Source organism: Halichoerus grypus, chromosome 8 (assembly GCF_964656455.1).
Source record: "Halichoerus grypus chromosome 8, mHalGry1.hap1.1, whole genome shotgun sequence".
Classification (NCBI taxonomy): domain Eukaryota; kingdom Metazoa; phylum Chordata; class Mammalia; order Carnivora; family Phocidae; genus Halichoerus; species Halichoerus grypus.
In genome coordinates this window covers 41,206,855-41,231,639 of record NC_135719.1, presented here as the reverse complement: position 1 = coordinate 41,231,639, position 24,785 = coordinate 41,206,855, and the positions used below count along the sequence as shown (strand labels likewise).

The 24,785-nt window shown below is 53.8% G+C and overlaps 1 protein-coding gene across 1 annotated transcript in view; it reads left to right on the top strand.

The window, feature by feature from the left end:
* The window catches only part of CCDC33 (coiled-coil domain containing 33), a 100,081-nt gene that overhangs the window by 34,984 nt on the left and 40,312 nt on the right, over positions 1-24,785 (top strand). Inside the window, exons 5-11 of the mRNA XM_078078763.1 lie at positions 1,984-2,093; positions 3,657-3,773; positions 6,922-7,013; positions 8,174-8,294; positions 14,246-14,375; positions 15,005-15,138; positions 16,071-16,142. Coding sequence (XP_077934889.1) covers positions 1,984-2,093; positions 3,657-3,773; positions 6,922-7,013; positions 8,174-8,294; positions 14,246-14,375; positions 15,005-15,138; positions 16,071-16,142 — 776 coding nt within the window. The remainder of the gene's footprint in view (positions 1-1,983; positions 2,094-3,656; positions 3,774-6,921; positions 7,014-8,173; positions 8,295-14,245; positions 14,376-15,004; positions 15,139-16,070; positions 16,143-24,785) is intronic.

The following is a 24,785-nucleotide window of genomic DNA, read 5'->3' as shown; positions in this document are numbered from 1 at the left end:
ATAGTAGGAGAGGGACAAGGTTTTTCCTTTTTAAAATATTAACATTTTGCAGAGCAGGAACATGAAGCTCAGAGAGGTTAAGTGACTGACCAAAGGTCACAGAGCAAGTTGGTGTGTTAGTACTAGAACCCAGGTCTGCTCACTTCAAATCCTTTGTCTTACTCTACTTCTTTCAAGACAACCTCGAGTCTTTTGGGTACCCATTTCCCTTTCTTTCCTTTTAGTACAGATCCCATATGGCCACCTCTTGAGGGACTTTGGCAAGTGTCTTTCCCTCTATGTATCCAGAGTAGCTGTGGGGAAGAGGAAGAACGGAAGAGTAATTAGCAAAGGCTCCTCCCCCTCTTCCTCCTCCACACACTCATCCAAATGACCCACCCAGGGGCACCTGGGTGGCTCAGTCTGTTAAGTGACTGCCTTCAGCTAGGGTCATGATCTCAGGGTCCTGGGATCTAGCCCCACATCGGGCTCCCTGCTCAGTGGGGTGCCTGCTACTCTCTCTCTCTGCTTGTGCTCTCTCTCTCTCAACTGAATAAATAAAATCTTTTAAAAAATGCAAATGACCCACCCAACTCCAAGTGACTGAGCCACGTGGGGCTCCCAGCCTGCCGAACCGACACAGCCGGCAGCTGTCCGTGGTGCTGATGTGTCCTTGTCTCAAGTAGACTGGGTCTACTCCAGTCTCTATCAGGTACACCTGTCCTTCCCATCCTCCCTTTCCCGTTTTTCTCTAAATCTTTTAGAGCCTTCCTTCCTCCATCTCTCTTATTCTCTCTCCCCCTCCTCCCTCCTTCTTTTCCTCCTTCCCCATCTCCTCTTCTTCCTCAAACCACAGACTTCCAGAGTGGAGAGATGCCTCCAGGATCACAAGCTCAGCCTTTCCCATCAGCCATTTACTATCTCTGTGATGGTGATCAAGTTATTTAACCACTCTCAGCTCCACTAATCACATTTTAAAAACAGAGATGGTGATTCCTACTTGAGGGGTTGTGGTGGGGATTTGTTGGAATAGTGCCTCAGGAGCAACCATCCCTATATCTGGCACACAGCATGTGCTCACTAAGCAGGAGTGCCATGATTATTTCCAGGTCATTGGCATTCTCCCCAGAGTTCATCCTGAAGTTCATGCATTTAATGACAAAATGTAGTCTCTTTGGAGGAAGTTTTCTTTTTTTTCTTTTTTAAAGATTTTATTTATTTGACAGAGAGAGACAGCGAGAGAGGGAACACAAGCAGGGGGAGTGGGAGAGAGAGAAGCAGGCTTCCTGCTGAGCAGGGAGCCCGATGTGGGGCTCGATCCCAGGACCCCGGGATCATGACCTGAGCTGAAGGCAGACACCTAATGACTGAGCCACTCAGGCACCCCATGGAGGGAGTTTTCTAAGTGTTGCATTGTTTATAGTGTTAGTCTAGTTTTCATTTCCTTGGAGTAAACTTTTGTTGATATTTGTATTGAAAGATTTCTTGAGCAGATCCTGTTTCCTTACTGAGACTCAGTTTCTCCATTTGCAACATGTGGGAGGTAAGCCCTCCCTTCCCTGCCTGAAGAGCTGGTGAGAGTGTCTGTGACTAAGAGAAGCAGCTCCTAGGAAGGGGTACTATTCCTGCTTGTGTGTGTGTCTCTGTGCCAGCATATGTGTGTCTCTTGACATGGGGGCTCCATTCTGGGTGTGTCCATCTCTGGGCTGGGAGTTTCTGGACCATAGGACAGAATTGCATCTTTGGATTCTAACAGCACCTGATGCGGAGACTTGTCCTAGGCCCAGGGCTCAAACAGCGCTTGTGAATGTGTGTGAGTGTGTGTGTGTGTTTGTGTGTGTGTGTGTGTGTGTCTCACATGTGTACATGTGCATGTTGGTTCCTCAGCAGGGCCCCTGCTCCCTGCTCTGGGCGATGTCTCACCTCCCACTGGCTCACCTCACTGGGTGGGATGTTGATCAGCTAAGCCCTGTTTTGACCTTGTGCTCTTTTTTCTCTATTAAGATGTGGTCCTCAAGGTGATGGACAATAAAAAGAAAGAGGAGCTGTTGTCCTACCAAATCCCTATCAAGTACCTGCGTGTCTTCCACCCCTACCACTTTGAGCTAGTGAAGGTGAGTCAGAGCCCTGAGCCCATGAGGGCCTGCGATAGGTAAGGGGAGAGCAGGTGGGAACCACCTTGATGCTCCCAGCTATTCCCTCAGAGCTTCCCATGCTCACCTTGCAGTATGACAATTCTTGGACCATATGGGGCTCAGGAAACCCAGCTCCTGGCAGGTAGACATGAATGACTTCCATGAGAATTTGGAATTCTCCAAATTCATCTCTGTAAAAGAGCCCAATAGCATGGAACATCTACTACATTAAATAAATACACCAATGAAAGATATATTCTGATTTCATGTATGTTAAAAGTGGGACTGTATCTAAAAAGCAAAGAAATACAGTATTTACAGAATATCTATGTCCCAGGTCCCGGGCCAGACACCATCTCTAATCCTCAAGGTGAATTACATTTTGCATACATAGGACTGGGACCCAGAGAGAGGAATCCTCCCAACCTGGGTGACAGAGCAAATGAGTAGCAGAGTGGAGGGTGAGCCCAGGTCACCCGTCTCCCAGGTCAGTTCTTTCTGTGCTGCCACACACTGCCTTGGCAGGAGGAAGGCCCAGAAGATTTGGGGCAGGTGGGAGAGAAAGTGCTCCCTGGAGTGCACCCCTCTAGTAGGCAACTGGGCAGGAGCCTGGAGTGGGGAGCCTCAGGCGTCTCCGTCCATGGCCTGAACTTCCCAGGACAACTCCCCCATCGGCTCCCTCTCCCCAGTGCTGATTGGTGGAAGGGAGAACTCACTCTTTCATGGCTCAAGTACTTAGTAAGTACCTACTATGTGCTAGGCAGTGGGCTAAGATGAACAGAGCATTACTTTCCCCTCAATGTGCCCTCCAGACCCCTACTGTGGCTTGGAATAAAGAACAACGTGATGCAAGATTGCCTGGATTCCTATCCCTGGTCTGCCTCTTGCTAACTGTGTACCCATAGGAAGCTGCTTAACCCCCTAGGCCTCCACTTCTCATTGGCAAAATAGAGAGACACTGAGCAAGCATTTGGACAATCAATTGCAACAATGGGCATAAAGCCCCTGGCAAAGTACCTGCCACGTAGTGGGTGCTCAGTTTGTTCCTCTCCTTTCTTCCCACCAAGCCCTGCACCGATCTTCTTTCCAAGCACCTCCTCAACCATGACCTAGGGGTCTTTACCTTCCTTAAGCCCCTTCCCTAAGCCTAGATGAGGTACCTGGGGCAGGCAGAGACAGGAAGGTCCAGAGAGATGAGTGACTCACCTGGAAGGCTCAGTGCTTTAGCTGTGATTCTGCAATCATCACCCAGGCCTTCTGGCTCTCTGGCCACTTACAACCCAGGCCTTGTTATCACATCTTCACAAAGAGAGCAGGCAGGCAGTGGTCCTTGTGAGGGCGATGAAATATTCAAATAGAAAAGGGAAGATTTATTATATTGATCTTGGAAGGGCTCGCGGGGACCATGAGCTTTAATTATCAGCTCGGAGCCCCGATGGAGCAATGCCAAGTGATTGTCTGCATAGGGCTGGATTTATGGCCAGGGGCTTCCCCTTAGTCACTCTCCTTCTTGTGTGTCTTCTTCCTTCCCCCTGACCCAAGCCCGCCCAGCCTGGAAAAGCTGAAGAAGCCCCTGCCAAGACCCAACTGTACGCGACCATCGTTCGGAAGGGCAGCTTCTTCCCCCGCTACGTCGGCAGCAACCACACAGCCCTGGAGGTGCCAGACTGGGGCCTGGGGCAGGGGTGGGGGGAGACAAGCTTTGAGCAGCCCCCAGGCCCTGCCCTTAACCACCTCCAATTGGCTTGACTTTATAAGGCAGGGAGGGGTGTCTGGGGAAGAAACCAACAGGGCCTTTCAAGAATAGCCAAAGGACTTTGTGAAGGACAAGCCCTGGGATGTCAGGGATGATGGGGATAAGGATGGAGATGAAAAGGATGCCTAACCTTTCCCAGCACTTCCAGGCACACAGTCCTACCCTAACCTGGCCATCTCTTGCTCTGCTCCACACACCATGCAGGCAGGATGGAGAAGGGGAGGCTACCAAAGCCTAAGTCTGCCTGAATCTCATGGGGGTGGTGTCCCACTTTGGCCCATAGTCCCTTCCTATTTTCTCTCATGTTCTCTCCCTCTTGCAGTAGTGACCCCTGATCTAGGGCTTACAAGCCCCCAAATTTTAGGGCCTCCCCCCTCTTCTTTGAGTCCTATTTCTGAAGAGGTTTGGCTGGCCTTCCAATTAGGCATTCATTCATCCATTCGACAACTGTTTACATAGCCTCCTCCAGGCCTGGCCCAGCTTGGACCTAGCTTCCACACATGCCATCCCCAACCTTCTACCCCTCAGCCTTTCAGCAGCTTCAGGAGGATGGGCAGTGCTCCAGAAAGATGTCCAGGAACCTACACCCTCTCTTTCCCCCACAGCCTTCAAACTGCCCAAGGCTGACAGATTCAAATGCAGCATTGGTCTGAGTATGATGGGGGCGGGGGGAGCAGCCAAGAAGGCCCAAGCTCTGGGCTTCCCCTGCCCTAGCCGGGCCGATCTGATGTACTCCACAGCACTGTAAGCCTGGCAGGATAAGAACTGTTCTTGAGTCTCATTTCACAGCTGGCTACACTGAGACCCAAGGAGAGCCTGGGAATGGAAGTCCAGAGCTCCTGGCCCCCATCTCTGCTTCCCCACAGCCACCTTGGATGCCAGTGTGTGTGACTTGCAGGGTCCCTCTGGTCCAATCTCCCTCCCTTTTATGTCATGCCCTTTCCTGAGACCTGCCAGCAATTCACACACACACACACACACACACACACGGAAGTAGGAAGAGTGGCCACAGCTTGGCCTTGCTGTCCCCAGGCCACACCCCACAGGGAGAAGGCCACATCCTTAAGACCCAGCAGAACCCTGGCCTGCAGGTATCTCCACCGAGGATCTGCCCTACACCCACCCCAGCCCACAGACTTACCTGGTAGAGCCTCCAGCACTCCGCCCACTCCCTGGCCCCAGCACAGATGTCCCCCCTTCCAGTCCTGAGAGCAGACTGGAGAGCACAGTGCACAGAGAAATTGCTTCTGTCACTCACCAGCTGTCATGAGCAGTGTGCCTATCTCATTCACACCTGACCATTCAGCATGGACCAGGTGTAAATTAGCCACCACCCCCCACCTCTCGGAGACCTGCTCTCAGCCCCTACACCTGTTGGTGTCCCTGTGAGCACAAGGGCCTGACAGCTCTGCAGCGGACGCCCTCAGTCCAGACTCCTGCCCCCACCCAAAGTTTGTAATACCCGCAGCAGATCCAGTCCTTTGAATCTGGGGCAGGGATTCAGTCTCCAGGGGCCCCAGCAAGCACTGAAAGACCCTAAGCACTATTATTTTAAGGCCTTACTAGTTCACACCTGTGTGGAGTTGTGGGGCACCAGCTCAGATGGGTCCTGGCAGAGGGACCCAGGAGGGAGTACTCAGGGAGGAGGAAAGAGAGAGGAGCCAGAACAAGCCCCTACTCCCAGGCACTCTTCTCCCATTGAAGGTCAGGACTAGGAGGACTGGGACAGTATGGACCCACCCCTCAGTGTATGAGCTGGGATCCTAAGGCCCAGAGTGGAGCAAGGACTGGCCAGGGTGACATAGTGACCCAGCTGTTGTGAGTGGCCCCTCAGCTGTGTTCACAGCCCCTTCTCTTTCTGCTTTTCTTCCCCTGTGCACCCTGCAGTTAGGACCCCCATCCACCCTCCAAGAGCAGCTCAAGCCCAGCCCCTCCCTGAGGCCACTGCCTGGCCCCTCCTCCACCACCACCACCCCCAGGCATCAGAGGTCTGTCTCTCTCTCACTCAGAAATACACTCAGCCTCTCCCTCCCCTGTCCTCCACTTTTCTCCTTCATCAGTGGAGCTCATTTCTCCCTGAAATACACACTGAGTTCCTACTCTGTGCCGGGGTGTTTGCTAAGAGCAGTGAATGAGGTAGACATGGTCCCCGCCCCTGTGGAGCCTGGGTTCTAGTCAGACGGACAGAACATGAACAAGAAAGAAATGAGAATGAACACAGGTTATGATGAGTGGTACAGAAGAGGCAATCCAGGGGCTGAGAATGGGGCAGGCTGCTTTAGGAAGAGTGGTCACAGAAGGTCTGCGGGAGGTGGTGACATTTAAGCTCTAAAGGAAGAGAAGGAGCCAGCCACTGAGTTGTGGGGGTGGGGGTGGGGGGTCTAGGCAGAGGGATCAGCATGTGCAAAGACCCTGAGGCAGAAACAAGTGAGCATATTGGAGGGGTGAGACAAAAGAGGCTGGAGCAAAGGAGGACTTGGGGATTGGTGGAGATGCGGGCCAAGGGCAGACAGGCCAACACATGCAGGTTTTGGCCATGGATTCACTCTAAGGGCAATGGGAGGATGGTCCTTGCTGGTCTCAAGCTGGAGAATGACACGGTCCAATTCATTTTTACAAAAGCAGTTTTTGCCATCATGTATCAAATTGCCTGGGAAAGGGGATGGGTTGGGAGCAGAATAGAGGCCAGTGATGGGGGTCAGAGAAGTAAAAGGAGCCACAGGAATCACAGCTGGGGGAGTTAGGGTGAGGGCTGAGGGGCAAGTGGGAGCCCATTTGGTGGGTAAGGGGTGAGGGCCAGGAGCCAGATCAGGAGTTGCTTGGGATGGCAGTGGAGATATATGGGGACAGAATCTGTGTCTTCTCCCTCTGCCTTCCCATTGCCTAGCCCAGGGCCTGAAGGAGGGCAGCCTTGAGCAGAGAAAGAACCAAGTGAGACAGATGGAGGCAGGGATAAGCTCATTACTGGGGAGAAAGATGGTGGGTGGGTTCACCTTGTCCCCGAGAGGGCCCAAAGCCATCCAAGGCTCACCTGCCTCCTCTCTTCCCCAGGTCTTTCTCCGCGGAGTCAACGAGCCCCTGGTCAACAACCCAGACCCCATGGTGGTCATTGCCAGGGTGGTTCCCAACTACAATGATTTTAAGTGAGTGGGGCCCAGGTGGGTGTGGGCAAGGGGAGGGCGGGGAGGGCAGAGGACAGAGGAGGGGAAAGGTTGTCACTGCCACCACGGGCCATGATTCCAGGAGCCCTAGAAACCTGCCTTCTTCAAGGCCTTTCAAACCTCCCATTGGGTCTGAGGTCCCAGGAAGTTGCCCATGGTCCCTGGAAGGGGGCAGCTCAGAACTCTCTGGAGAGGAGGCTGCAGAGGAGCCAGCGTGTGGAGGAGGACAGGAGGTCCTCAGCCCCTCCAAACCTGCCTCCCCATCCCATACCCACCACATCCACAGGTCCCCCTCCTACTCTAGTGCAGGGCCAAGGCTCCAGCCAGTGGTTGTCCCCAAAGAAGGCAGCCTGTGGGTCAGCTCAGAACTTCCCTTTAACCCTGCCCATGAGTCTCCTCCTTTACCCTCCTGAGGGTCTCCCTGGCCCCAGCTGAAGCTCATGTCCCACCTCCCCAGGCAACCTTTGGGGTTGGGTGGATTTGCAGCCCTCAGGAAGGGTATTCAGGCTAGTTTGGCCACTGGAGGTCACAGCACCATCTCCTGGGGGTCAGCTGTCTGCCTCTGTCACTTCCACTGACTCTGATGGCCCAACAGGACTCCAGTACACCATCTGTTGAGTTCTGATGACCTGTGAACACTCCTTGCTTGTTGGAGGAATGAAGCTGACTGATTCACTCACTCCCAGCCCTCCTAAGAGCTCAGCACACGCACACACGCTCACACACACACCTCCTGAATCCTGCCCTTGCAGCCTCCGTGCCCTGCCAAGCCTAAACTAGAACTGCCAGCCCGGGGGTGGGTCATTCTGGCAAGGACTTCCAAAGGCGAGGCTTTTTGAAGATGAGGGCAGCTGGTGCATTCAGATGTGGCCCAGGCCACAGCAAGTCATGGGGCAGGGAACCTGGGAGCTGCAGCCCATCTCCTGACCCGGATGAGCTTTCCCAAGGCTTGGGCCAGCGATCAGAAGGACCAGGGTCCATCCCCTGTCCTGGTGTCCAGGTCCCTGCCCCCTCCTCCTCTCTCACATCAGTCCAGAGTCCATCTGCATGGGAGCCCTTGGCTGCCAGGCTGGGGCACAGAGCCAAGAGCACCTGTCACCTGCAGCACTCCTGGGTTGACCCCTGTCTCCTTGCCTCCCCAGGGTCAATCAGGTAAAGCAGGACCCGGCGTTCACGGGGCTGCCCATCACCCGACTCTCCTTCCCTATCTCATCTGTGATGCACTTCGATGTTCCTCGGGTCAGCCAGAACGGGTGCCCTCAGGTATGGCTCCTTCCCCCCCACACCCTGTCACTGGCTCATACCTCTAGCGTCTCACCCACGTGTCAATTCACTCCCTCAGTCGGCTAGTCCCTGGACTATTAAGGAGTTTACTGAACCCGGCTGTGCACCCAGAGCCAAGCCTCTCAGTGCTATGGAGGAGTGGCCCTCAGGGCGCTCTTGGTCTGGTGAAGATAGGCATTACACGCATGAAAAGGTCAAACATCAACACAAGAGAATGTGTAATCTAATAATGAAGCGGGAGGGACTGTCAGAGCTATAAAAATGAGAGGAGAGAAGACACAAAGGACAAATATGGTCTGAAGCCACTTAGATGAGGTTCCTAGAGTAAGCAAATTCACAGAGACAGAAAGGAGAATGGTGGTTGCCAGGGACTGGGGGAAGGGGACAGTAGACTGTTCTTGTTTAATAGGTACAGAGTTTCCTGTTTGGGTTGATGAGAAAGTTCCAGAAATAGACAGTGGTGATGGTTATACAACATTGTGAATTGTGCATCTAAAGACGATAAAAATGGGACAGTTCATGTTGTATATATTTTACCATAATAAAATTTTTTTTTTTTTTAATTTGAGGCCAGAAGGATGTGAAGCCTGGGTGATTAGGGTGGGTATCCAGACACAAGACTCTTGAGTTTTTAAGAGGGGAGGGATGGTTCAGGGCAACAGAGCACAGGAGTGGAGATGTGATGCACAGGACATGAATATGCACAGGACATTGAATATGTTGGGGAGGGGTGTGCAGATTGTGGCCGGGTGCCAAGGAATGGCCAGATCAGTCAGTTCCCATAGTTCACAGAGCTTGCCCCACATGATGGTCCCAATATTCCTAGAGGCCTTGAAGAACACAGGGGTGCCTGGGAAGTCCTTCCTGTTGTCTGCCCACCACAGTTCATGTCTAGCATGGCAAATACAGAATGAGGCACCCGTTTGGAGCCCCAGCCTTCGTTTAAAGGCAAGGACATTTGAAGGCTCAGACACAGACAAGAGTGATGGTGGCAGGGAGGGGTGGGACGAAGGGGGACCCTGGAGACAGAGGCTTCAAACCCAAACCAATCCTTGGCCTGATTTCCCCAGAGTCATCTCACACATGGCCCTGCATTTGCCCAGAAAATTATGAACCAATCAGCAGGCGGTCCCAAGGGGCAGGAGGCGCGGGCTGCTTTAATGAGGGAGCCCCCTCCCCACCCCCGGGCCCTCTCAGGCTGCCTTCGCTGCCTAACCAGTCTTGGTAGCGGAGGTGCCCCTAGCTACAGAGACTTGCCTCCAGTGCCTTGTGCATGTGTGGGACTCAAGGCCAGCGGTCTGGTGACGGCAGGACACTTGTTGACGTTCACTAGACAACATGGCAGTTGGGCCCGGTTGAGAACTCCCAGAAGTGAGGGACAGGGGCAGGCTTCTGTGGCACAAGGTGGGGGTGGGCAGAACCCTACCTGGAAGGGTACCAGTCAGCAGCTTACATACTCCCCTCCTCCCTCCCCTTTCTGCGCTTCAGCCTCCTCACCTCAGTTGAGGGGTGGTGGTTGGATCAGGTAATTTCTAGGACATCTGGAGTCGCTGTGATTTCCCACCAGCTGCCCACCATGCCAAAGCACTGCGGCCAGGGATTTGAGGGCCTGGCACAGCTGGGTTTGACCCCTGCTCTGTGACTTACTAGCTGTGTGACCTTTCGCAGGCTTCTCAGTTTCTCCAATTCCAGATTCCGACCTTTACTGTGCTGTTAGCACTTGAAGGACTCACTTGTGCACAGCGTCCAAGCCCAGGGTGGAGGCTCAATGGGCTCCGTCCCTTTCAGAGCTGCCCCTCCCCTAGTGTCAGATGGCCCCTGAGGCCAGCCCTCATTACTTTTGGCTACAGTAACCCCACGGACTTGAGCTCTAAGCATATTTATTGTTACACTTGGCGAGGGGTCCGCACCTAGGATGCTGCCAGAATTGGTAGATGTACCATCTCAACAGCGTCCTCGGGACTCAGGATCTTTCCAACACCCCTGAATTGCCATCTTCAGCTGCTTACCAGCTCGTGGAGGCAAAATGTTCGGGGCACCCCATCCAGACATGACCAGGACCCAAGAGAGAGGGAGCCTCCCCTTCTCACCTGGGGCTTTTCTGAAGGGCTGGAAACCTCCCACACGCAGCCCCTCCACAGACCTCCCTTTTCGTCTCACTGGCCAGAATTGGGTCACATGCACTTCCCTCAGCCAATCACTGGGGAGGGGTGTGGCATCACCGTGCGGTAGCTAATGTACACAGGTGTGGAGAAGCGGGGGCCACCGGGACCAAAGCGGGTTCTGTTGGCCACGAGGGAGGGAGGGGAATGGTTGAGGGGCATTAGTGTCTGCGTCACCCCTCTGGGAGCCTGGTGATGATGGCAAACCTGGTCAGCGAAGGGAGAGTTGGGCCGTCGGGCCCGAAATCGGGTGGGACTTAGGAATTACTCCTACCCTGCCTCCCACACCTTTGTGGGGGGCCGTTGCGCAACAGGCTGTTTGTTGGCCTGCCCTCCTTAGAGAACTGAGGCAGAGCTCCTGGCCGATGAAACAGAAGCAGAGGAGAAAGAAGTTGTCTGTGCCCACCGTCATCTGCCCTGTCTCAGTCCCCACGGCCAGTCGGTCCCCAGGCTCTCACGGGGCCCCTTTCCGTCCCGCAGACCTTGCCCTGGTGCTGGCCTCATCTCTTGCGTGGACCACCGCGGCGGCCTCCACTCAGGCCCCTCCCATTCAGCCTGTGAGCCCTTCCCCTGGACCCCTGACCCTTTCACGGACAGGACGGAGCCCTCGCTGGCAGCCAGGTACACAAGGCCTCATCCCCCGGAGCCCCCTGGCTCAGGGCCCCAACCCCGACAGGCTTTCTGCAGACACTCTGGATGCGCAGCTCTCCTGTGCACGCATGCTGTCCTCTCTGGTCTGCCAGCCTTCCTCTCTGCTGCCCTCAGCCTAGCATGCCCCCCTCCCTCGGGTCCTCCCTTCCCCCAGTCAAGAGTCATTGCTTTCTTCTCCGACATCCCAGCTCCCACAACCCACAACTTGCTTAGACCTCCACATGGATCACAGACGTGTGTGTGTGTGTCCTATCACCTGGGAAGATGGTGAGCTCCAGAGGGGACAGGGTCTGACTCTAGCTCCCCCATATGCCCCGCAGCACCCCTGAGGTGTAGAGCAAGGAGAAGCCCCCAGTCAGCATTGGCTGAGTTCAATTCAACTTTCGTCTTGACGGTGAGGTATCCATTCTGTCCTTCAGCCCACACGACAGCCTCCAAGGCATACAGCATAAGACATTTCCCAGCGGACAGTGACTTCTTGGGTTCCAGGGAGGGGAAGGGACTTGCCAGAGGTCACGCAGCAAGGTTGAGGCAAACCTGGGCCCAGAGCCAAGGTGTCCTAACTCCCTCAAGGGCCCCCAGCATCAGCTACCAGCAGCTACCCTTCCCAGGAGGGCCGAGCAGGCAGTGGTGGGTCTGGTGTGGATGTGGTGGGCCCAGGGGAAATGGAAGGAGGGCCCATGGGCCCATGTAATGAAAGCTCTGTCCCTAGGGAAGGCAGGTCTGCCTCAGTGGCCAGGGGTTAATGGCTTTGCTGAAGATCACAGCTGAGGGTTAATCACATTCCTTAATTCCACAGCCCGCCGTGGCCTTTCCCATTAGCCTCTATGGTCAATGGCTTCCCCGCCCCACGCCCTGCCCCCCACTCCCCCCCCACACACACACACACATGCCACCAACACCTTCACCAGGGCCCTGGCATCAGACTCCAGAGGTGGTTTAACCTTGATTCCTTGCCCCTCCCCCCCACCCCCCACACACAAGAGAGGCTGACCCTCTCTCCCCAGTTGTGGGTCTGAAGGGATCTCTCTTGTAGGACTCATCCTGGGAAACCATTCAGGGAAAGACCTGTCCTTCCTGAGCAGTCAGACACTATTTCTTGTTTAGTAGACTCCATTTAGACACATTAATAGGCCCCCAAGAGGACAGCTAGCATCCATTAAATAACCCCCCTTCCAGGGTGGGAGCAAGAGATGGGGGCGGCAAGGGACTGAGTCACAGGTCCTCCTTGAGTGCCTCAGGGCCTGGCAGATGGTCCAGGCTATGGGGAAGCCCCTCTGGCACTCAATGGGGTGGCTCTGGGATGGGCATGGTTTGGGGATCAATCCTGAAAGACCATTCCCAAGGCCCACAGAACCCGGAAGCAGCTTCTCTAGCCTGGCCTGGTGGCCAAGTGGCTGTCCCTGAGCTCCCTCTGGAGCCCATTCTCAGGAACAGTCCATCACCCCAGCCCCTGTCCCTGTGCTCAGGACCCCTGGCCCCCAAAGTGACTACAGCCCATGTCCCCAGGGGCAGGGGCCGAGGCAGACACAGCTGAGCCTCGGGCGGGGCCTCAGCAAGAACCAGAGCAGGCACATTAGTGTGACAGGCATCAGAGCCCTGCCACCGCGGGGGGAGTGGACCCACACTGATATTTTGAGATCCTGCATCAATAACTCCTGGAGCCAGTGGTACATTTGTGCTGACCTTTCTGAGCAACGACTGGTTCCTGCAGGGGAGCGGGAGGTGGGAGCGGCTGCCACTGTTGCTGACAGCCCCTGGCTGGGGACAGAGGCAAGGCGGCCGCTGGGGGAGTCTGCACCGATGGCCCCAGCCCCTCCGTGTGTTGGGACCGTGCAGGGCTGCTGGCTGTGTGTTACATGCTGATGCCCTCATGTTCCATTCCCCACTCCCACCCTTCCAGCCTTTGTAGATGCTCGGCCTCCTCCACCTGCAGTCCCCCCTTGTTCCAGGCATCCTCCACCCTTGCCATGCCTGGAACCACCATCCACCTTTGTCTTGGGCGGTTTTCCCAGCCAGAAGATCTCCCTCTTTCCCTTTGCCCTGCCAAATCTTACTTCAGAGCCTTCCTCTGCTCCTGCTTCCTGCAAGACGGCTTTTGTGGCCATCCTCGGGAATGTCTCCTGTAGCCCCTTATTTGGGGGCTCTGGTCAATGCTGTCTTGTTTCACTGTTTAAATATCACTCACGTGTGTGCCCCAGTTGCTGACTTAGTGTGCTATCAAGTCCCCCGAATGCCTGATGGCCTGCACTTCAGACACACCAAGGCTCAGGTTTCTGAAGACCCGCTGTGGCCTCTGCATCCTGTGTGGGGCAGAGAGGGGCTGGGGACAGGGTGGAGGGCATGTCTCCTTTGGCATCGATGACACCCCCAGCCATGGGGGTGAATACTAGTGCAGCTCTTTAGGAAAACCGTTTACCCATGGTCAGTCAAGTGCCTTAAAATGTATGTCCTTTAATTCAGCATTTTCATTTCGGGTACTTAGGAAATAATCTGAGACACAGAGATCCATGTCAAAGAATATTCAATGCAGTGCTATTCCAGGAAAACACAGGAAGGGAGAAACCTGGGCACCTGGACATGACAAAGTATCCTACAGCTACAAAGATCGCGGATACCAAGTGTTACTTGTGACTCCGGATATGCTTAGGTTTTCACAGTAATTGAAAAATGTAGGATGTTAGGATGACAATTATCTACAAAATAGGCTTAGGAAAAAAACTAGAAAGAAACACACAGTCTTAGGACAGTTGTCTTTAGTGGAGGAATTTAAGGTGTTTGGGGGGTGTTTGTTTTTGGGTTTGTTTGAAGTAGGCTGTACACCCAGTGCAGAGCGAACTTGGGGCCTGAACTCACGACCCTGAGATCAAGCCCTGAACAGAGATCAAGAACCAGACATTTAACTGACTGAGCCAGCCAGGCGCCCCTAGGGTTTTTCTTTTTAATCTTTCTACTTTTCTGTATTTTTCCAAAATTCATTCATTACACGTATGTCGCTTTTACAATTGGGACAAACATTTGCGACATATGTAGACATACATAGATGGATATATCTGGACATTCCTTGATTTGGGAGAAGCTGTGGCCCCACTGCCTACTCCCACTGTCTCCTTTCAGCTGTCCAAGCCTGGGGGACCCCCGGAGCTGCCCTTATGGAACCAATCCTTCCTCTTCCAAGGCCGAGACGGAGCCACCAACTTCTCGGAAGACACAGCCCTGGTGCTGGAGTACCACTCCTCGGCTTCCAGTGAGTGCCCCTTGGTGCCGTGCAGGGGCAGCCATGCGTCAGGACATATGTAAGAAGGGTGCTCAGGCCACCTGCCTCTGCCCCCTGCGGGGATAGGTGAAGGGGACCTGGTTCCCAGTGCATGCAGACAGGTGGAGGAGCACCTGGCTGGCTTCCTTGTCCTCGTTCCTTGGCACGGGCCAGCACACATGGGTCCTATTTCCATATTAGATCCATTCATTTTTATCGCCCCACTACCCCCTCCTCATGTACCTGTCAGGGAGGAGGGAGGGATAGATCCCCCCAGGGCTCACAGCATAGAGGGGAAACCGGATTCAGAGACCAGCTGATCCACGGTCTTAGATCCACAGGGAGAGAGTAAAGCCCCCAAGGGCAGAGACAGAGGAGATCCGTATACATACCCAGAAGCACAGAATATGTTGAGAGTTGGTCTTGAATTCAGAGAGCCCTAAAGAGCAGAGGAGGAGGAGACTTGTGCAGGGCAAGGCCAGGGGCAGGAACGTGAGGTGTGGGAGAACGGCATGTTGGGTACCAAAGGATGGGGCCCCTGCTGGGGCCTCTAACGCTGGGACCCGAGGGGCTTGGGGTGCGGGCTTTGGTGGGAATCCCAGCTGGTCCTCCCCCTACAGTGAAAGGCAGTGAGCCATGGACCCTCAGCAAGCCCCTGGGCGTCTCCGTGTTGCCGCTAAAGAGCCGCTTGTACCGCAAGATGCTGGCAGGGAAGGGTCTGAATGGGCTGCGTGTGGAGAGGCTCCCCATCACCGTGAGTGCCCCACCCTGATCAGAGCCTGTGCCTGGTGGCCTGCTCCCGCCCCAGACCACCCTGTTTCGCCCTGCCCCACTGACGCCAGTGACTCTGGCTTCTCCAGCAGCTTCCACCAGGGCCCTCCCCGCGGAAGCCAACCACCGTCAGGTATAAGGAGCTCCCCCGAGCTCCTGCCCCGAGCAACGTGAGGAGAAACACAGGGAGGCCCCACGGGATAGTGGCAAGAGTTCAGGCCTTTAACCAGAGAGACCTGGGTTTAAATCCTGACTTGCCCTAGTTCTCACTGTGCAATCTGGGGCAAGTTTCTTAGACTTTCTGAACCTCGGAGTGCCCATCTCTAAAATGGGAACAACATACCTGTAGAGGATCTCTCTGTATGACAAGAGAGCCAAGAGCCCAGGCTCTAGAGCCTGACTGTCTGGGTCCAAATGCTGGTTCCACCCCTTCCAGATTACATGACCATGGGAAAATTAAAGTCCCGGTGCCTCAGTTTCCTTGTCTGTTAAATGGGTTCATAGTAATAGAATTTTTCTTATAGGGTTGCTGTGAGATTTTTTTTTTTTAGGAAATACGTGTAAAGTACTTAGATCAGAATAAGTTCTCAATAAGATTTAATACATATTATATCACCATTTATTTCTCTGCCACCTTTTCCCCTAAAATGCTTCTGGCCATCCTGATGTAAGTAAATGGGAGTTTCCCCACTCTGCCAGGACGCAGGTCTGGAAGTGCCAGTCAGGTCTTCAGTGGAGTTGAGAAGTGAGGTTCGAGGCAGTGAGGGTGAGCAGAGGCAGATCATTCTGCCTCCCTCTCACTCCCCAGGCAGAGCCCCTAGCAGGCCCCTTCTTGGGGAATCCAGAGCAGTGGGCAGATCAGAGGCAGAAGCCGCCCTGGCCAGCATGGGCTGACAGCTCCCCTCTCCTCCCCAGGACACCAAGCTGAAAACCATAAATGGTGAGGCCCCCACAGTGGATATCTCCTTCCAGCTGCTTTCCTCTGAGGTAAGGCTGCGGGGACAGGAAGGGCAAGGCCTGGCAGCCACGTGTCAGCTCCTGGAGCCCCGCAGTGTGTTCCAACCTCCTTCACAATTGCTGGCCTCGTTCAGGGGCTGGGGCCAGGGGCTTCTGGAAGGAGGGGACTGCTGCTTTGGAGAGAAATGTCTGAGGGTGATTTGAAGCTCCAGAAAATGAGACAAAGCTGAGATTAGGAAGAGGAGAGTTGAGAGCAGAGGGCCACCCAGACCTGGGAGTCAGCCTCTAACCCAGCCCAAGCCAAGCCTGGCTCACTGGGATCAAGGTTCTACAAGAGTGAGCTAGGATTTCAGCTTCTCTTGCTACGTAACAAACTACCACAAACCTAGCAGCTTAAAACAATGCCCATTTATGGGCTCGCACTTCTGTGGGTAGGCAGTCTGACACGGCATGCCTCAAATCAAGATGTTGGCAAGGTCACACTCCTTTCTGGAGGCTCTGGGGAAGAGTGTGCTTCCAGGCTCATTTAGTTGGTCATCAGAATCCAGTTCCCCACAGTCGTGGGATCCAAGGTCCCTGTTTCCTCATTGACTGCCAACCAAGGGGCCCCTCAGCTGCTAGAGGTCACCTACATTCCTTCTCACAATGGCCCCCTCCACCTTTCAGCCAGCAGGCATGTCAAATCCCCCCCACACTTCAAAACTCTCTGACTTTCTCCTTTGTCAGCAGCCAGAGAAAACCCTCTGCTTTTAAAGGGGCTCATGTGATTAGGAGAGGCCCACTCTGAGAATGTCCCCATCTTAAGGTCAGCCATGCCATGTAACATAATCACAGGGGTCACAGCTCATCATAGGCATGGGTCCTGGGGATTAGGGTGTGGAATCTTGGGGGCCCGTTTTTGGAATCCTGCCTACCACAGCTTGGTTGATCCAAGTGGAAAGATACCGGGGGCTGAGCCCTGCCTGATGGATGGGATCTCTTCCTCTAGCCAACTCTCCCTGGACTCTGGGTCCCGGTTGAACCCTGGTCATTTGGCTCCAGTGCACCTGGCCAGCACCTTCTGGAATTCTTCCCCTTTTTGGTCTGTGGTGCTAAGACAGGCACAAAGCCGGGAGGTGAGCAGTTCAGGACCATGGATGCCTGGGTCAGCCCCCTCCTGCCGGCTTCCCACACCAGGAAAAATCGCCACCAGCGCTGGGGTAATACTTGGCCCTGTGACCTTACCCATGGAGAACACAGGGAATTATATGGTGTGGCGTAAGAGGCATGTATCTGGAAATAAAGCCACCTGAAAATGTGTCCCTAAGGCCTCTGGTGAGTACCTGGGACCTCCCATCAGCACTTCCCCCTGTGGAATGTTCTGCATCATCTTCTAATTCCTGATTCCTCTATTTCCTGGTGAAAGAGAGTTTGTTAGAGACAGCCTGACACCCCACCCTCACCCCCATCCCCACCACTACACCAGGTGTAGGACCAAGAAGGTACTGAGAGGGGAAGACACAGAAGCAGCAAAAGACCCCAAGAAAGAAGCAGCGTCCTTGGAGAAAATGTCACCAGTTTCCCAGATGGGAGCTCACTCCTCCACGGCCTCTTCTCGGGGTCTAGAGTCTATCAGTGGCCCCTCCTGTCCCTTCCTCACCTCCCCCTGTCTTCTGTCCCTTCCCAGGGACACATGTGTCCTGAGGACCGAAAGGAGCATCAAGTGCCCCTGGTCAAGCCACTGGGGGACCCAGGCAGGCAACAGGCAGGTGGACAGGACACTTCCCCGGTTGCCCAGCGGCTAGGCACAAAGGTCTCAGTGATGAATTATTCACCGGAGCTGTGCTAAGTGCAGAATTAATCCCTTTCCTTCCAGCTGGCGGCCTCACTAAATTATCCCTCCAAGTCATGCGGGAAAACGCTGCCGAATTCATTTAGCGGCTGAGTGTTTTGATCTGGGCCTTGTGATTTTAGCTTCCCCTTCCCCCAGCCCCCCTCCCCCTGGAGGCGGGGAAAAAAAAACCTTTCAGTAATGGATTTCCGAGAAGAAAGGAAAAGAAAGGGATCAAGATTGGGTGTGTACCAGGAAAATAGTACTAGAGGAAATTCAGATTCTGCAGCCAAGCATTCACCACACACACAGTTCCACACACGCACGCTCTCTCACACCATCGTGTGCGAATACCCACATTCAGACAGTCCCATATGCACAGACATGAACATGCGGGTGCACACACACCCCTTTGCATGGGCACTTAATACACACACACATGCTCACACACACACGTGCAGACTGACACACAGATGTTTTCACACCCGCATTGGCATACACAGAAGCTACATCTGTTTGTGGCCCAACTGTTCCTTGGTGACACTATCTGTGAGTTGGCCAATAACTGACTCACTTTGATTCTAGAATCCTGAACTCCAATTTTGGAGCTAATGTGGTGGGCTCGGCATAGGTACAGCGAGGGCACCCAGCCATTCATTCTTTTATTCCACATATATGTGATGAGGACTAGAATTTTGGCCACCCTTGTGGATTTCAACGAGAAGAGGGAGGATCCAGCAGCCATGGAGCGCATCTGCCTTGAATTCACCCTCATCGGGCTTGGACATGGCTCTCTGCTCACATCTGAGCCCTTTTGGCATCCTTCTCTCTGCGGGGTAGTGAGAGCGTGTTGAGAATTGATGAACAGGTGGATGGCCTGGCAGCTGAGTGCAGAGGGCCCATCCCCGGCTCCATCACTCACCACCGCCCTCACTGTCACACCACCCATGTCCTCTGTGCCACCGCAAACATTGGGCACCTGTTATGTAGCAGATACTGTCCCAGTTTTAGGGATCTTACACGTCCTTATAAAGCTTGCGTTCTTAGAGGGCAGGGAATGTGGACCAGACAGTGAGCTAGTCAGTTCATGAGCAGACAGCAGCTCCTGGTAAGAGACCTGGCAAAACCCAGTGAGAGCAAACACCTGACAGGTTCTGAATTCTTTCCCTCTTATGGTTCCACCTAAGACGCTGTTTGCAAGTTCGTGGTGGAAGGTACCTGGCCTTCATGTCTGCATTCCAGCCTGGGGGACCAGCACCATTGCTTCTTCCATCTTTTAAATCAAACACTGCTCAAAGCTCCATGAGCCACCGCCGGCAGAAGCCTGGGATTTTAGAGTCCTGTGGACACTCTGGCTGTGGGGGAGGCTTGGGTAATGGGCCTCTCGGGGCCCCTCATCCATGTGACTAACAATTCCATCTTGAGGGCAATTCCTTCCCTGTGGTCAGATGGGCTACTGAAAGGTGATGCTTTGGGAGAAATAAATATGCATGCCCTATTTGGGTACCTCCCTCCTGAGGACACATCCCCTTTCTCCTGAGCCTCCGAGGGACAGACAGGTATCCTGGTTAATTGAGGTTTGGGTGAACACTTTCTCCCCCACCCACTGCTTCCACATCACCCATTCTCAGAGCTCTGGGAACAAGAGCATTGTGGAATTTCCAAATAGAGACCACAGAGGTGTCTCTCAACAGCCCACCCTGGACAGGATTGTCCTTGACAATATCCACCACAGGTGGTCTCACTCTTGCTCTGCCATGACAGGAAGCTCACTACCACCGGACGTACCCTGTCCCGTGGCTCCGTGGCCACAACAGATAGAAATGACCACCTCACACTGAGCCCACCCTCTCTGCACCCCCAGGCTCCTGGCTTCTCCATCTGGGGCTGCAATGCGACTTTAGCAAGCCTCCCCTGCTGGTTGTGGGGACACTGGCACGTGGTGGCATCCAGCATGCTGGCTGGCCCACTAGCCAGCAGAGCCTGCAGTTTCTGTGAATGGTGGGATGAAGTGGTCTCCTGGTTTGGGATATTGTGCTTGAAGCTGGTTCTGCTGGTGATGGGTTAAGCTTTTTCCTCTGATGGGACTTCTCTACAGGCACCTGCTGCTTAGAATGATCTGCTTGAAGCTAGAGTTGTGTGTGTAGATGAGCACGTGAATAACTACACATAGATTCACAAAAACTAAAAAAATGGACACCTGCCTATAGACAGCCAACTTCCCTTTATTGTAAATACAGTGGTGGTTGGCCTTGGGGGTCCATTCAGCTCTAAGAATCCATAAGCCTATGGCTACTCCACATATCTATATACGAATAACCCTATCTCTCCTCCATTCTCCCTCTGATGTTGGCCTCTGCTCTTTGAAGAGTGCGATCTGGTCCCCCAGGAGTCTGTGCTTCTCCAGGCTAAGCAGTCTGCCTCTTTTAATGAACTGGTGGCAAGATCCCGCAGCATCCTGGGTGCCCTCCAGCTTGCAGGCAACTTCTTTGAAGTGAGGCCCACACTGAGCAGGTTTCCTAGGCTGACCCATGTGGATCGGAGCCCAGCGTGCACATGACAGGTGCTCACTGTGCCAGTCCCTGCCTCCTCACATGGAAACGTGCCTCCTGCAAGGTGGGAAAAGTCTATGCAGTTGTCTGGGTGTTTGGCAACAGTGTGCCTTCTCGGGCTGGGATTTGGAATCCAGAGTCTTACCCAGGCAGGGCACCAGGGCACCAGCCACTCACATGGGTGGCTGCCTCCTTCTTAGCCCACAGTCCTGAGGACTTGAAACTCATGGGTTTCCTTGGATTTTGGCATAGGGTGGGTGCCTTTGAGGAGAGAAGGAGGTGGCACCCGCTGCTACCCCCTGAGGGAAGGGGCAGCTCCCACAGTCCTGTCTGACCCTCCCCCTTCCCTGTTCTCACAGGGAAAGGCGGGGCAGGTCTTCAATGCCATGCAAAGGGCTGCCTGGTGTTTTTATTCAAATCAGTTACAAAGCTCTCTGGAGACCAGACCAAAGTGGGGACAAGTGGCTGTTTAACAGATGTGGAGGGGAGGGCAGGGGATAGGCAGAATCATGCTGGCTTTTGATGAATTTTTATAAATTTCTTTGAAAGCCACATATGAAAGCCCTGGGCTGGTCTTCAGAGAAGCCCCAACACAAACCTGCCTCCATTTCCCCACCAAGCACAGCTGCTTGGAAGGCCCAGTGTTCAGGATGGCACAAGAATCTCCCTGGCTGGCTCTGTCCTCTGGAGGGTTCTGTCCCCGCCCCCAAGACTCCAGCTCTGAAAACGCTCCCGCAAGGACGATGATGGATCCAGAGAAAAAAGACCCTTTCCCCTCCCACAACCTCACAACACCTTGCCTGTCTTCCCTTCCACTCCACAACCCCTACACAAACAGTGTGCATCCTCAGGTCTGGGTTTGAATCCTGGATCCTGATCTTAGCCACCCTGAGTTCCACCTTCCTCATCCACAGAAGGAAGTTGTGATCCCTACCAGCCAAGAATGTAGTGAAAATGGAATGAAGGAGCATGTGTAAGTGCCCAGCCCAGTGTAGTTGCTGACAAAAGTGCTGAACTCATCAGAGATGAGGACAGGGCTCCTGGGGGAGGGGAACAATGGGGCCTCGCTAATCCATCACTCGGCGCCCGCCCCTCATGACAGCCGTTCCACCAGACTCACATCCATAAGGACATCAGGAGGCCCTTGTCAAGTGCTGAAGATAAACATCACCAGCCCCACATTTGGTCTCACAGCAATTTTTCAGGGAATGAAGAAATGGAGAAGAGACAGACAATCATCTCTCTAGAGGCCAGATTTGCTGAAGTCCCCAGTGTACCCTGCCTTGAGCTGGGGGCTGTGGAGGAGAAGTGAAGACCTGCTTCCTGCCCTGGGAGTGGGCAGGGCTGGACTAAGAGCCATACTGCAGGCTCATTCCAGATGCCTCACCAACCACAGGACTCCACTGCCTTGAGAATGTGAGTCCGTGACTCCCAGCCAGAGATGGAATGTACTGAGTCAGGATACAGAGATGGCTAAGGAAGCTGGACCCTCCCCTGGCCTGCTCTGCTCTCCCGTGAGCCCAATGCACAATTGGTGGATTGAAGAAGGGGAGGGGAGGAGAGAGGGCAAAACTTCCAGACCAAACTATTCAGAGAGAGGGGGCTTGGGTTTCTCCCCATCTCAAAGCCACCCTACCATAGCCTAGACCTCTCTTCAGCCAAACCAGATGCACCTCAGCTCCACCCATTTTCATTCAGGCATGAATTCATTAGCCATTCTTTGGATCCCTAACCTGTGCCAAGCAGTAAAGCACCTGACAGATCGTTACCACCCATCTTGCTAAGCGTTCTGGTTGAAGTGCTTTGGGCATACAAAGGTCAGGGGAAGAGTCACAGAGAAAAATGGTTTGAACTCTGCCTCAAAGAGTGGCTTGAAAATTGGCAAAGCAAGGGTGATTCAGGCAGAAGGAATCACAGATGCAAAGAAATGGAGGCATGACGGTATCTGAAGCCCATGGGACATATGGAGGCTGTTGTGGGGAGTGAGACTGGAGAGTTAGTTGGGGCTTACACCACGGAGGACCTGGATGCCAGGATTCAGGGTTTAGACTTTGGCAGTGGTTCAGAGTGGTTCAAAGCTAAGGAAGGTCTTTGGGCAGCAGTAAGACGTGATCTGACCTATATGCTGGAAAGCTCTCTCTAGATGTAAATGGGGGGACCCAATTGGAAAGATTAAATGCAGAAAGCCCAGATTCCAAACTAACAAGAGTGAGCCCACAGACTGTCCAGTGAGCTATGGGCAAGGCTCTATTTAATACTAAAATCCTTGCCAAAATTTTTAAATATCCTTATCACTGGCACCCCTCCCCTGACCCTGCAACTTGCTTTCAGATTAACCCTCTGAAACCATTTTCTGGAGAATGAAATATGGCCCCAATGAGGATTAACACTCAGACCCTTCTTTGCTGGCAGACAGACTCAGAGCTTCAAGCCCCACTGCAGCTGCAAGACCATGCAGGATGCCATAATGAGGCTTGCGATATGCATGGGAGGCAGCAAGCCCTCTTGCAGGGCCCCCATTTTCTGAGGCTCGCCTTCAGCTGAAGAGATAAGAACCTACAACTGGGGCCACAGGAAATGACAAAGCAGTGACTGATCGGGGAGCTGCTACACAGGGCTCATTATGGTGCTTGCCAGCGGGCGAGACACCCTTATCAGGGAGAAAATTGCATCAGGCCTCCTGAATTACTAGCGATTGGAAGCAGATTTCTTGGGACGCACTTTGTTAGATACCTAATGAGCGGGATACAGGCGGGCAGAGCCCAAGGCCGGCGGGGCGGGGGACAAATGTCTTTGTTAAACAGAATTTGTCAGTTTCCGCTCCGGGTTCCCTGGGGAGGGTTCAGGGCCAGCTAATTGAATTAAGAGCATGTGCCCTCCCGCGAGAAGGCTCAGGGCGGGGCGAGAGGCGGGCAGGCCGGAAGGCGGGCTCTTTCAGCACCAAGGACAGCAGCTGCATCCTGGCTAGTCTGTAATTGCCGGGGCAGGCTGGAACTGTTGCATTTTGCATGATCAGGGATCTAGGGGATGGAGTGGGTAGGAGGGAGGCAGAAGATGTTAGGGGAGGAGGAGGAAACAGGTGACCCAAGAAGCCTCGAGCCTGTGATGCTATTGGCCTGGTCTGTCTCAACAGACTGTCCTCTGCAGGCAAGAGCAAAGGGCTGAGAGGCATGAGGAAGGGGAGTCTGCTCTCCACCATGACACTCACGTGGTGTGGGGCAGCTGCGGCAGCACAAGGAGTGGTGGGCTGCGCAGCAAGTCTGAGCCAGTACATGGCTGTGCATTGCTTTGAGCTTTCAAGGTAGGTCTCCAATTACAGCCCTAATGAAGCAGGACATGCTGCAGCCACGGAACCACAGAGTGGAGGGGCCACTTGTCAGCCCCAAGCTGCCTCAGCCATCAGGGCAAGGCCTGCCAAGTAGAAAAGCAAACAGCAGGCCTGTGGGGTGGGCTAGCAGCCTCCACCCCCACCTAGAAAAAAGGAGGAGAGCTAGGTAAGCCTGGGCTTAAATAGGGAGGAGTTAGTCCCCAAGGCCCTACCCTCTCTTCATCCTCATTTTAGCATTATCCCCCTCCCCCATCTTCCACCCTGACTACCCACCATTTCGATCAACCTTGCCCCTTCTTGTAACCCCAGATAAGCTCCTTTCCCATGAAAAGCAAGAAAGAGAGGGCACAACTGCCTCCCCACAATGTGGGCAGACTGAAGCTGAGCAGTCTGAATAGGCAATGTTAAGGAGAATTTAGGCACTGTGTGGGGTATTGTGAGCCTCCTTACCTCATATGACAAGAGCAACTGCCTCTGGCCCTCCCTTTGGGGCTTCTACTGTATGGGAATCTAAAGATTTTTCTATAAAAGTCACCGGCTCACTTGCCCCCAACTCCCAAAACAGGATGGATTCTGGCAAAGTTGATTAGATCAGGGGATTAGAATTGTGGGCAGGAGTCCTGCAAGGATGGGTGTGGGAGGTGGGGAGGTACTAGCATGAAGCAGCTGTGGAAGAGATACAGCCCAGGGCCAGCCATGGAGAGGGCAGAGCAGAGTAGATCCACTGAGTCTTGCAGGGGCCCCAGGAAGAGCAGCTAGGGGTCAGAAGGAGCAGAAGAGTTGACATCCATAAATATTCTGCCTTTCCTTCCCTCCTTCTGAGAACATCCTCCCCCCACAACCTGCCTACCAGAGATTGACAAGGTGAAGTCACTGGTCTGGACTCAGGGGTCAGTGTCATTTTAATCTTATCTTTGTGATGAAAAATTAAATGAATTATACATAATAAATTTCAGAATCCACGTAAAAGTACCTGGTGAGTG